This window comes from Mauremys mutica, chromosome 12, assembly GCF_020497125.1.
Source record: "Mauremys mutica isolate MM-2020 ecotype Southern chromosome 12, ASM2049712v1, whole genome shotgun sequence".
Taxonomy (NCBI): domain Eukaryota; kingdom Metazoa; phylum Chordata; order Testudines; family Geoemydidae; genus Mauremys; species Mauremys mutica.
In genome coordinates this window covers 70,895,555-70,908,492 of record NC_059083.1, presented here as the reverse complement: position 1 = coordinate 70,908,492, position 12,938 = coordinate 70,895,555, and the positions used below count along the sequence as shown (strand labels likewise).

At 42.6% G+C, this 12,938-nt stretch overlaps 1 protein-coding gene across 6 annotated transcripts in view; it reads left to right on the top strand.

The window, feature by feature from the left end:
* The window catches only part of SPAG9 (sperm associated antigen 9), a 99,743-nt gene extending 90,688 nt beyond the window's left edge, over window positions 1–9,055 (top strand). For all 6 annotated transcript variants that reach the window (XM_044982687.1, XM_044982684.1, XM_044982685.1 and 3 more), the window contains 2 exons: window positions 2,951–3,088; window positions 5,379–9,055. In XM_044982687.1, the coding sequence (XP_044838622.1) occupies window positions 2,951–3,088; window positions 5,379–5,494 (254 nt within the window). In that variant the 3' untranslated portion in view covers window positions 5,495–9,055. The remainder of the gene's footprint in view (window positions 1–2,950; window positions 3,089–5,378) is intronic.
* Window positions 9,056–12,938: the final 3,883 nt, after the last annotated feature.

Sequence of the window (12,938 nt, the reverse complement as noted above, 5' to 3'; positions counted from 1 at the left end):
CAGCATGAAAGATTATTACTTTCATGTGACTGTTCACCCATGGCACAGAAGATTTCTCAGATTTTTAGTAGGACAGGAAAACGACCAGTTCCAGGTACTCCTGTTCTGTTTGGCAACAGCACTCAGGGTCTTCACAAAGGTCTTCTCAGTGGAGGTGGCACATATGAGACAAAACTGCTACACCATCTTCCGAGATGTGGACTTGCTACAAACAAGAAGATCCAGCTGCAGAGTTCATCTTTGCTTTGCATCCTGGCATCTCTGGGAATCTGCATGAATGTGGAGAAGTTTACTGACTCTCAGACCGTAGACTTAATAGGAGCGACCCTAGCCTTGACCTCAGCAAGGGCATGCCTCCTTATGGAGAGATTTGAGGCCATGAGCAGCCTGATAAGACATCACTCACAGACCTCCAACTACTGTCAAGGTCTGTCTTTCCCTACTAGGCAACATGGTCTCTTCTTACACTTGCATAATGCTGTTTGACAGGTTTCATCTCCATTGCCTAATGGCCGGGCTTTGGTATTTTTATGAATACCAAAGTGACAGTCCCCACCAATGTCAGGGCTTCCCTCACATGGTGGATGAACCCAGAGCAAGTGTGTGCTGGAGTCCCTTTCCTTCCTCCCACATCTGACACAATCATAATCAAGGAGGCATCCCTCATAGGCTAGGGAGCCCATATGGGTAACCACATGACACAAGGTACATTGACACCTTCAGAGGACAGAATGCCCATCAATCTCCTGGAACTAAGAGCAGCCAGACAGGCCTGCAATGCATTCCTCCCACGTATCCGATCCCAACGTGTCCGGATAATGTCAGACAACTTGATGACTCTCTTCTGTATAAACAAATACGGAGGGATGAAATCTCTTCTTCTGTGCATAGAGTTGATCCTCTGGAATCACATCACAGTCTCAGTGACATACCTCCCGGCTGCACAAAACTCAGAGGTGGACAATCTCAGCAAGCACTTCTCCACCGACCACACGTGGGAGATACACAGTTCAATGCTAAATGAAATCATCACTCAGTGGGGAATGCCATCTTGGGACCAATTCACCTCCCAGACAAACAAGAAATCCAACATCTATTGCTCCAGAGCAGCCACTAAGTTGGGACTCCCAAGAGCAGTGCCCTTCTACTATCCTGGACAGACCACCTGAGGTACGCTTTTCCTCCCATTCCACTGCTACAACAGGTTCTATAGAAGATTCATCACAACTAAGTGCTAACTGGCCCAGGTATTTCTGGTTTCCTGGACCCTCCTGTACATATCAGCCCATCTTCCCATCGTGTATGACCCTTCCCAGATCTGCTAACTCAAGTGAATGGCAGGATTAGATGTCCCCTCTTTGCCATATGGCCTGGTATTTGGATGGGTGTCAGACCTGGAGTGCTCACATTAGAGACTATTCAAATCATTCTCAACCACAGCAGAAAATTCTCCACCAGAAAATGCTATCTAGGTAAATGGAGGAATTTCTCTACTTGAGTGCAACAAAATCGGTTATCTCCAGAAACAGCAGGTATTCCTGCTATTCTAGATTGCCTCCTTGCTCTCACAAAGTTGGACCTATTCTTTAGCTCCTGCAGGTCCATCTTGGACCAGTCAATGTCTTCCATACTCAAGTAGAGGGCTATTCTATCCTTACCCACCTGATAACCAGATTCCTGAAGGGTCTCACTAGGACCTTCCCAGCAGTAGTGAAGCTAACACTGCAAAGGGATCTCAATCTTATATTTTCACTGCTTACCAGGCCATCTTTTGAATCACTGGACACATGCTCGATGTCCCACCTGTCCATGAAGGTTGTCTTCCTTGTCACCATCATGTCAGCCAAGAGGGTGAGCAAGCTGTGGGCACTTCTGGCTGACCTACTATACGCTACTTTTCATAAAGAAAAGGTATTCATTCGTCTCCACCCGAAATTCATTGGTAAGGTAATTTCAGAGTTGCATATAAATCAATCAATTAACTTACCAGTATTCTTTGCAAAGTGTTCTACCTGCAGAGTACGAAATCAATTAGAAAAATGCCAAGACACTTGCTGTAACAGAGCAAGAATGCCAACAAGTGATATCTGCTCAGAGACTAAGTGGATTTTTGGTTGTATGCTCCTTTGATATCAGTGCATCTCCCTTCCCTGGATGAGGTGAGCGCCTATTCCACTAGAGCACAGGCAGCCTCAGTGGTATCTCTTCAAGAAATGCCTATGCTGGACGCCTTGTAGAGGTTCCAGCCACACCTTCATTACACTTTAGTCCAAGCCTCTTCTGAAGATGCAGCCTTTGGAATGGCAGTATTACAGACATCTGCACTGTGTGCATCCTTGCACCCTCTCCTATTGGACTACCTCTTACCTGTCACTCGTGTGAAATACACAGAGAGACCAGCACTCAAAGAAATGGAGGTTACTTATTTGTAACTGGAGGTTCTTTGAGATGTATGGTCCCTATCTGTATTTCACTACCTGCCCTCCTCCTCCTCTGCTTTAGATCATGACAGGATTCGCAGTAGAGAAATAACCGGAGAGGCAGTCCATCCGCTCCTCCCTTTATACCCTGAGTGCTGAGTATGAGGAGTCCAGGGCACAGGCATGGATCAACAGACACTACTTGCAAGATTTTCCAGTCTTAGGCACATAGTGTACACACACACATACGAAACACAGATAGGGGCCACTCATCTCAAAGAGCCTCCAGTTACGGGTAAGTAACCTTTATATCTCCATCTCTTTAAAGAGGGAGTAATCTTAACATAGCCAGCATTCTATCTCTTGCCAATGGCGTCTAGCATCAAGGCTGCGAGTTGCTGAATGCATGGTTGGCCATAAAATGCGTCTAGCAAAGCCACTGCGCTATTAGTCTCTAATCAGTTGGTTTGAAGAGATTTCATATTCAAGGTGCCGAATAAAAACAATGTTGTTTTTTTTCTGAAATACAGGTCAAGTTGTTTGCCCAGCCAGCAGTGGTGGAGCAGAACTATCAGGTGATAAATCTGCCCAAGAATTCTTCAGCCAAACTCCCTTAAAATCTATGTTGGTGATAAGTGGAGGAGAGGGATATATTGACTTCAGGATGGGTAAGAAGTTGGATCTTGCAAAATGTGTTTTCATTACCTTTGTATAATGCAGTAAAAGTGCTTTATGATAGAGTTAATGACTTGATTATTTTCCTATTTAAAAGCTAAATCTGTTATGAGGCTTCTAAGGAAGGGGACAGTAATTTATGAAAGTTTTTGGTATCTAAATTTGTTTGGATAAATATTAGCACTGTATGGATTTAATATAAGACTGAATCGAAACTGTAACCGTGTTCTTTGTGAAAATGAGTTATTAGTCTTAATGCCTTTCATCCAGAAGGATTTCAGAATGCTTTCATACATTTAGAAACACTGTAGTTCATATATTATCTAGGAATCTCTTCACTCACCCACTTCTGAAATGCAGCCACCTTTGGGATAAAACCGAACAGCTGTTTCACAGCTACACTACCTAAGCTAGGACAAACAACTTTATTTTGGGAGTGGCGGACGTCTTCCTATTTTTTATTAGGCAAATAAGTCAGTGATGCATTTCAACTCAGGCTGTGGAAAAGTGGAGGAGAGATGGATAAAGTGAAAAGATTTTAGTTAAGTCTTCATCAAGACTAATGCAATCTGCATACAAATATTCATTCAAACCCCGTTTTTAAGCCCTGAGCCATGTTACTGTATTTCTTGGACTACTTTGACAACAAGGAATTAAGTCCTTTTATGTTAATATATTACATTGCTGGAGCATGTGACCTTGTCTTAATTTACCTTTTAATAAACTGGATTTTTAAAGATTACATGAGTCTTTGTCCAGAAAATGTTCATTTCCTTTATAAGAAAAAAGGAAAAATCAGTTTAGTTCTATACTTCCCCTTTTTTCATACAGAAGCTTGTAACAGTTCCTGTTGTTCTGGTAAACTCTTGCATTGATCCAACCTGTATAGCCTTGGTGTACGTTTACCAAATAAACAAGGGTTTACTTAATCAAAAGCCTTTGCTTTAGGAAAGAGATGCATGAATGAGAAGTGTAAGAGTTAATAGATGTAACCACTACAAAGCAATTAACAATGTACTACCCCTTGCCTCTTCTGGCTAAAATTATAAAATCAAATCAAAGTCAGAAATTAATTTACTGGCCTGCAAATGGAGAATTTAGTGAAAAAAGTGTGGCTGCTCTCATGTTTGGATCTAGTTTTGACTGCTTCACTTCCAGCACTTTTACATCGCTCTCTAATATAAAGACAAAAAATCTTCTCAAATTCCATGAAGACAGCGCAATTTTCTAGCACACTACTATCTGGTCAAAAACAGTAACGACAACTGAAGTTCAGTCTAAAGATGCAGGCATTGTTTAGCTTCCTAAGTCATACTTTGATTTAATCAGTCTAACCTACCCAGACAACCATTTCAAGCCTTTGTAATGTTTTCAGCCTGTTCCCACATCACCTGGATATATTAAAACTCTTCTGTACAGATGTTACATACAAGCTACAGTGAGGGCTATATGCTGTAGTGGGTTAGTGTGTTAGCCTGTCACCTGTAAACAGACTTCAGATGGTAGTTCAGGTGGTTCTAGGCCAAACCTCCATTTATTCATACGTATTGCAAAATCACTTGTTTTGCCATGACTGGTTTCTGTTCAAGGGCATCAGTGCAGTACTGGAGGGTTAATGCAGGTTAGGACTGAGGTACAGTGGTTGAGTTGAGACAAACGAATGGTGTGAAGCAGTTAAAATGAGAACAAGTAATGAGAAAGGAAAGACTAAAGAATTCACAGCAGATTTAAGTGTTACAGCTTCTGTACAGATTACTTCAACATTTCATGGTGACAGTTCGCATTCAGTTTCCACACCTAGGTCAGAGAAGCATTTTATGTATCAGGATGCATGGCTCTGTTTGTTTGGCTTGTATGTCTGCAAACTCTTCCTCTCTGTTGCAGTCCCACTCATGTCAACACTTCTGCTTGGGTGATATGCAGGGTAAACATAGTGTCCCTTTTCTACTTTGCTTTATGTACCCTATCATCAAACCTTAAATTAGCAGAAAATAAATGAAATGAGACATTTATCAGTTACAGTTAACTTAGGCCAGGGCTAGTATTAATAAATATGATCTTCAGAATGCACTGTTGTGGAATATTTGTAGTGCAAGTTTCCAGCTTGCTAACTTAATTTTTTGTTAAGGGTTTTGAAATCTGCTGCTACTCTAGGAGCAGATGGCAACTGTCTTTTATTGTGTATTCTTGTCTCTTACCACACTGACCCTTCCTGGGGTATAGTGGTAATACCAGTTTATTTTCATTGGTATGTTCAGCTGAACCTAAGTTGTCGTTTCTCAGGTGATGAAGGTGGGGAATCTGAACTTCTTGGAGAAGCTCTGCAACTGGAACCTTCTGTAGCCAAAGCTGAGAGGAGTCACCTGATAGTGTGGCAAGTAATGTATGGTAATGAGTGAACCCACTAAGAAGCAGCCAGAGACTGAAAAAAGGCTTCTGCATGTTTTTTTGGTTTTTTATTTTTGCAGAATCTGTTTCACTACATGGTGTTGAAGCATTTTTGCTGTTTAACTTTATATTGCAAATCTGTCAGACCGTAACAATACAGGAATGAGCTTGTGCTGTTTTACTACACCAGTGTTACATAGGTAAGATCAGTATAATGAAAAAATCAGTGTTTCCTTTCTCAAAACTGATGACCACTGGTAAGCAACCCAGACAGTTTACTGTACCACAACAATCTAATGTAGTTCACTTCTTTTGCTAGTATCACTCTCTATCACTAATTGAGTTAAACTTCATTACAACTGAGATTAATATATCTGCACAACATATTGAGTGAAACAGCAAAGTTATTCCCAGTGTATTATAACATTGACAAACTAATATCAGATGAATTATCAAGATTCATGTATACATTCAGTGAGGGCTAACGTGAATTGTAAATTTTAACTTTTATTTTCAAACCTGACAAATCTTGTTTATATAGTGTATACAGTTTTGTTTGTGGTTTTCATCAAAACTTCTGGGGGAAGAGGGGATTGCATAGAAGAACTTAAAACAACAATATTTAAATTTTCATGTTTGACTGCTGAAGAACTCTAAAGTTTGAGAACTGCTACCATCAATAATGAACAGTTTGGAGAACAGTCTTCTCGCTTTTTCCTTGTCAAATGGCAACATCTCAGTAATTTCCAAAGGACACTTAGACATTGGGATGATTATAAAACTGAAAAGTTGTAATATCCTTGAGCAGGGGATACATTAATTTTCTTCATGACTTAAATCCATATATCTTCTCTTAGACTCTGGAGCAATTCTTCTCTGCCTAGCTAGTCAAACTCATGAGTAACTGTTCTGGAGGTTAGAGACCTCAAACAGAGCAAGAGAACTGACTGACAAAAAAGAAAATACATTCTGCCCAAATGAAATTGCGAAGGAACTTCAGCTCTGTAATTAGGCAAAAAACACATAATTGTTAGTTTCATACCCCTGGTTAGGTAGTGAAATACTATGTTATTTAGAGAGAAGAAAAACACATTAACAGATTAAGTAACATGAAGATTGAGCTAACTGACAGAAGCCAGGAGAGTCTAATATCAAGGCGGACATTCTGTCTACTCACCATATATTTTTTTAACCACAATAGAGTGAGTTCAGGATTGAGTGTCTTCCTTTTTGCTTTGAATTTCCGGAGTTGGTATCAGAACTGAGTTGAACACTTTCTATAGAGTTTCTGTAAAATGTATAATGCTTAGCCAGGAAGTTCCTTAATTTAGTCTCTGAAAAACAGACATTTTTTTAAATCTGAACATTCAGCATGTATCCCCAAAAGACTGGGACTGTCTGAGCAATCTGTCTGTGACAGAATGGAACAGTTTCAAAGGAATAAATGTAGACAAACTTTTTTTAAAACTGCCTAAACATTTTTATGCAATAGGAGCAGTTCTGGTCTATCAGGCAAACGTGTTTATATATTTTTCTTAATTTTTTAAAAGAACACATTTAGCTGAGGTCTATTGTGTAAATATATATTTAGGCAGCTTTTTTCAAATGCATATCATATCTGATAAACCAGAAAAACTCCATTCAGGTCTATTGGTTAGATTTATATGTATAAATACTTTTTAAACAGCATATTTTGTACACATGTTCCACTCTCGTAAATATGTATTTAGGACATAGGCTATGTAGTAAAAATTCTTATTAAAAATGCCTAATATCTTGGTAGTGTATTTTCTCTCCAGAATGCCAAATGTGATGTGGTGTTCACAAATCACTTTCCAAATTTTCATTTTTAAAATCAATCTTGAATTGCTTTGGCTTAAATATGGAATCTGGGAACTAAAAAAAAAAATAAAGGCAGACTGTCTTAAACATTGTTATAAGAAAGACCTATTTAAAAAAATATATATTGAGATTTGTATGCTGAACTTCAAGGACATTTGAGTTATAGCTCAAGAAATTGGTGTCTGAGAAAAATGCTGACTAAACTTTAACAGTGATGCAAACATCACTACAACTGGTGCAATTGTATTGCTCCTCCTGCCATCTTTCCTTTTAAATTTAACTTATTGGCTATTTGGAAAATATTCTACAAGCTTTATGCACCAGTGGATTTTCACATTCATGTATTCTCAGAACGCACAATTCTGTTCCGTAAATCTTGTATAGCATTTTATTTGTAATTACGAATGAACTGTTTCTCTGAACTGCTTCACTGCTGTCAAATAGAGCAGATATGTCTGACAAGTGCATACCTAGTCTTTTTTGCCCAATCTGGTACACTGTGCCATTCTATTCACTTTAATGGACCTGCTCTTGCAAATGGCTGCAGAGACAGTCATTTCTGTCCAATGGTGGAGGGGGTTTAAAGGAAACACTACCTGTCACTACAGTACAACTGTGGGTGTAGAAGAGGGGGTTGCACACTACTCTGCATTATTCATTTTAAAATTTATTCCCTGTTCTAAGGAACATAGATTAAGGGCGTACTTATTCTCCTCACAATGCACTGGGATTTATAAATTCCAGATCACTTTGAAAGGTGGGTAAAGCACGGAAAACCCCATGCATCAAGTTGACAAACTCCTAAGAATCTAAATCTCAAGAATGTGTGTATGCATCACAGACTTGTGGTTTAAAAGTCCTATAAATAGGAATGAATTTCTTGATAGCTACAGCTTGTTAATAGTTTGAAAACATTTCGAGCACAAAATATGCAGCACATTACTTGTCTGGATAAGTGTGTTTGCATGGTAAAGGTAAAATGACTTATATAAGATGCTGTATTGTTAATTTCTTGTAAAGGTCTTCCTGCGTTGGATCAGATAGAGCTGGCAGAGTGTAGACACTTTATCATAGGCTGCCTTAGTAACAAACAAATGTTAAATCTGTTTTATTATACTAACTGTTCTAAAGAACGTATGTCTTTAAAATGGTGTAACTGAATATTTATTTCCATGTGAGTATTATAAAAGTTACCAAAGGATTAAACCTGATTTAGCACTCTTGTAAGTGGCCCTGTTGAGCTGGGGTCTTGTAAGTGACCCTCGTCTGTAAAATGAGACACAGTAAAAAAAACAAAAAAATAAATACAGCTCTATGCGGAAGTTAAATATTTTTTCTAACAGGGTTATGCCCTATTGTAACAACATATGTTGCACCTCAGAGCATTTTTCTATACACTAAATGTCTGTCCCATCCTCTAACAAAATTAAGTTTCCTTTATTAATTTTGTTGCACATTTCTCAACCTTTTAAACATATTTTAAACATTTTATGGTCTGTAATTTGACAGTTTTGTCTGTTAGACACTTTACGCTGAATTTTACTTGCCTCTGTAATCTGAGATGGATACTACAGCGTTCAACTTGCTGTCTGTTAAAATTTGAGGCTTTTCTGTGAGCAAGAAAGCTCATATAGCCGTGTAGTTATTTCAGTATTTATTTCTATTGAATCCTCGGGGTTCAGAATGTAACTTTGTACATTAAATATATATAAATATGTATATGAAACATACATTGGATTTGGTGTTTTCTTTGTAGCCTCATGCTAAACGTGTAACAATTGGTACCAGAAGACAATTGTCAAATAGTTTTAAACTAATGGCCAAATAACTTCATCTTAAGTAACTGATGTAAATATGTAGTATCTGTAACCAAGAGCCAGGTTGCATACTCCCATGGTAAAACCAGCAGGAGGGGGCTAAGGAAACTCTTCATGGAGTTTCTCATTGATTGCTTTGGGGTGGATGGACAGATAGTTTACCTCTCAGTGGAAAGAATTGAATCCATTCACAAACCTCATGACACTGCACCAGCTCTGGCTTCCTCATGGCCCCTGTACCTCTCCTGACCACATCTGTTCAGCAGCCCCATAAATGTGGAGTTCACCACCACAGGGTGGGTGTGGGAAGGGGTTTGAATTTGGCCTGATCATTCACTTTTCCAAAAAGCATCTCTCTGGGTTGGCTGGGAGATTGCATCCTTGTGGCGCTGCCCCCCACTCTCACAGGGCTACTGGTCCCTACAGAACACTAGACCTTTGGGGTTTTGTAGACAGTAGCCAGGATCTTGATTTTAGTCTAGAAGGATTTAGTACAGAGTATCAAGCACAAGTGTAATTACTGCACTGCTGTACGTGACACAGCTACAGGGCCGGCTCTAGGCACCAGCGCTCCAAGCATGTGCTTGGGGTGGCACTTTCCAAGGGGCGGCACTCCGGCTCTTTTTTTTTTTGCTTGGGGCGCAAAAAGCCGGGAGCTGGCCCTGAGCGGAGGTGAGCTGTGGTGGTGGGGGGCATGGAGTGGGCCGCAAGAAGTAAGGAACCACTTCCCCCCCTCCGCCGTTCCACAGAGGAACTGCTCCCCCAGCTCACCTCCGCTCCCAGGCTTGACGCGCGAATCAGCTGTTTTGCGGCAAGCCTGGGAGGGAGGGGGGAGAAGCGGAGCAGCGGCGCACTCAGGGGAGCAGGCGGAGTGGAGGTGAGCTGTGGCGGTGGGGGGTGCAGGGAGGGCTGCAGGAAGGAACCCTGGCGGGGGGGGGGGGCAGAGGAATCGCTCCCCCCCAGCTCACCTCTGCCTCCTCCCCTGAGTGTGCCACTGTTCTGCTTCTCCCAAGCCTGGGAGGGAGGGGTAGGAGGAGAAATGCGGTGTGCCCGGGGGAGGAGGCGGGGCCGGGGATTTGGGGAAGGGATTGGAATGGGGTGGGGAAGGGGTGGAGTTGGGGCGGGGCCAGCAGGGGTATGGGAAAATATTTTTGCTTGGGGTGGCAAAAAACTTGGAGCTGGCCCTGCACAGTTATCCATATTCTACAATAGTTTAAGCTTCTAAGGTGGTCTTCACAGGGGAGTTAATTCAAGTAAACTCCTCTGGTGTTAGCTTAGCTCAAGAGAAAGCAGCCACGGTGTGATACAGACTTCCAGCTGCAGTGGTGATTGGATTACCAGCTAACTCAGAATTGTACAACTACTCTAGCCAGAGGGGAAAGATTTAAATTTGCTCATGTCCGGGGGAGGGGAGGCCCCAGCCAGGCTGGAGCTGCCATGGTGAGGCCCAGGATTGGGCCTAGGAGCAGCAGGTAGGAATCCCCAGGACTTTCCTTCTCAGCCTGAAGCCATCTCTCTCATCACCCCTCCACCAAGTCTCGGTATCTCCCACTTCCAGACTCAGACTGTAGTGCAGCCAACTCTAGCTTAAAACATCACCACACTCGCATTCAGGGTTTGTGTGTGTGGACAGTTAGGGACAACACATGAGTTAACTGCAGGAAGACAAGTTCTAAGTGACTTTCAGGTTGCACATGATTAACCTTGACATCACAAAGGTATGGTCTCGCCTTCCACTCCGTTCTTCGGGGAGTCAGTCTGGCTGGTTTTGGTGGATTTTAAGTTGTAGCTCCTCCATGCTCAGGCTGTCCCTTTCATTGAACTTTTTTACCCAGGGCTTGTTCAGATGGGGCAGCTTAAAGACTTTTGGTCTTGCATTTTTTTCTGGCATTTTCCCTCTGGTCTTGGGAACACATGAAAACTAGCTCTCTTTGTTAGCTATAGCCAGTTCTTGTTTACTGCTTATGACTTCCCTGGTTAACTATTCCTCCCTTTTAAGAGACATTTTTACTGCCTTATTCACTTCCTAATCAGAGTTTTTGTTTTAAAAAGCTGGCTCTAGTCACAGGCAAAAATCAACCTATAATTCATATGTTCAGAATCTAGAGGATTTCCACTTCTGATTGCAGCGCAGATGAAATAGTTTCTGGCCCAGAACTGTATTTTCCAAGTTTTCTTTACACGTTGCCAAAGTATCTGACTTGACTCTTTCAAGCCAAAACACAAGTGGAGCTATTAGAGGCCAGACACACACAGGAAATGCATAGTGAATTACAAAGGTAGGCGGAAAGTGGAGAGAATGCCAAGAGATGCATTTTTCATGCCATGGACACAATGTTCAGCTGGAGTCAGCTTCCAGCTTCTGCTGGCTTACCTGCTTCTGTTCAGCCCTCTGTTAGATGTGTGGCTTAGTTTTAAAAGATTTACAGAAAAGTAAACTCAGACGCCCATTTGCTAAAAACTATTGAATATTTTTAACTGCCTTCTAGAAAGTTGAAAATACTCCCCCCTCCACAAGGCAACGTGGCTATTAGTTCTAACACTAGTTACATCATCTAGTCCATTTCCCTGCCAAGGAAGGCTACAGCTGAGGACAGTGCAGTTCAGCACAGTCCATTGTAGAACCGATGTCAAGTGATATGTATTTAAAAGATACACCTGTCTTGTAAACATTTTATGGTAGATAACAGAGGTGATGGGTGGGGAGACATGAGGGTCATGTACCCTCCCCCCTACAGCTTCTGCCTTTCATTTCTAGCCAGGCATCCACCAGTACTAGGGGGGCTTATGGGTCAGAGCCCTCGCAGTCCTAGGGGCTCAGCAGGAGCAGCTGAATCCCAGGGCGCTCCCTGGAGGGGACCATTCAGGTGGGCAGTACGTTGGGGCCATTGGAGCAGGTGGGGCAGAGCCACTGCCAGTGCCCAGCAGAGGGGAGCTGAGCTGGGGGGGGACCAGCAGATCCCACCCCCACTTTCCCTGAACTAGCTGCAGGTGCTGGGCTCTGCAGGGGCTTCAGCAGCTGTGGAGCCCAGCTGGAGGTGGCTCAGCAAGGAAGGGCACCACCAGCAGGAGGAGCAGCACCACACACAGCTGCTGCCTCACTCACAAAGCCTAGGGAACGGAGCAGCCCCATGCCAAGCGGCACAGTGAGGGGCAAAGAGGGTTCTAAGTCCTTGCCCAGGGGGCTCCTGCAGACCCTGCGAGTTTGGGGCAGGAACGGTCTAGAAATCGCTTCCTCTCATCCCCCTCCAGCGCTTATCTGAGCTGGCGCTGCTCTGGGTGGCTTTGGCACATGCAGCGCTTGACTCCTCCTGGTCAGTGGCCGTGTGGGAGGGTCTTGGGCTTTCCTACGGTGCTGGCCAGGGACGCATGCAAATGGCCGATGGGTGGGCAGCAGAAGTGACATATGGGGTGGTCAGGTGGCCTCCCCTCAACTGTTACCTGTCTCTGGTAGATAAATTAGCCTCTACTAAAGCAGCTAGAGCACAAGCAAGTAATCGGGGTGCCTCATTTCCCCATGGGATAACACTGAGCTACAGCTGAGAAGTGCAGCGAGGTGCTACGGATTGCTAGGACTATAACACCAGGCCTAAACTGAAGCGTGTGTGCTGTCGTAAAACCGTCCCTGGCTCAGAAAATTTCCACTGTGTGGCTTTACTCACCAGTGTTTTAAAAACTTGGAAGTTTCTTGCAACAGCCTCTTGCCAATGAACATCCATTTAGAGTTGGCCTCCTTAAGTCAGTGCTGAGTATTTGAAACTAGAAAGAAATAGATGTAGAGAGAATGGGTTCTTGA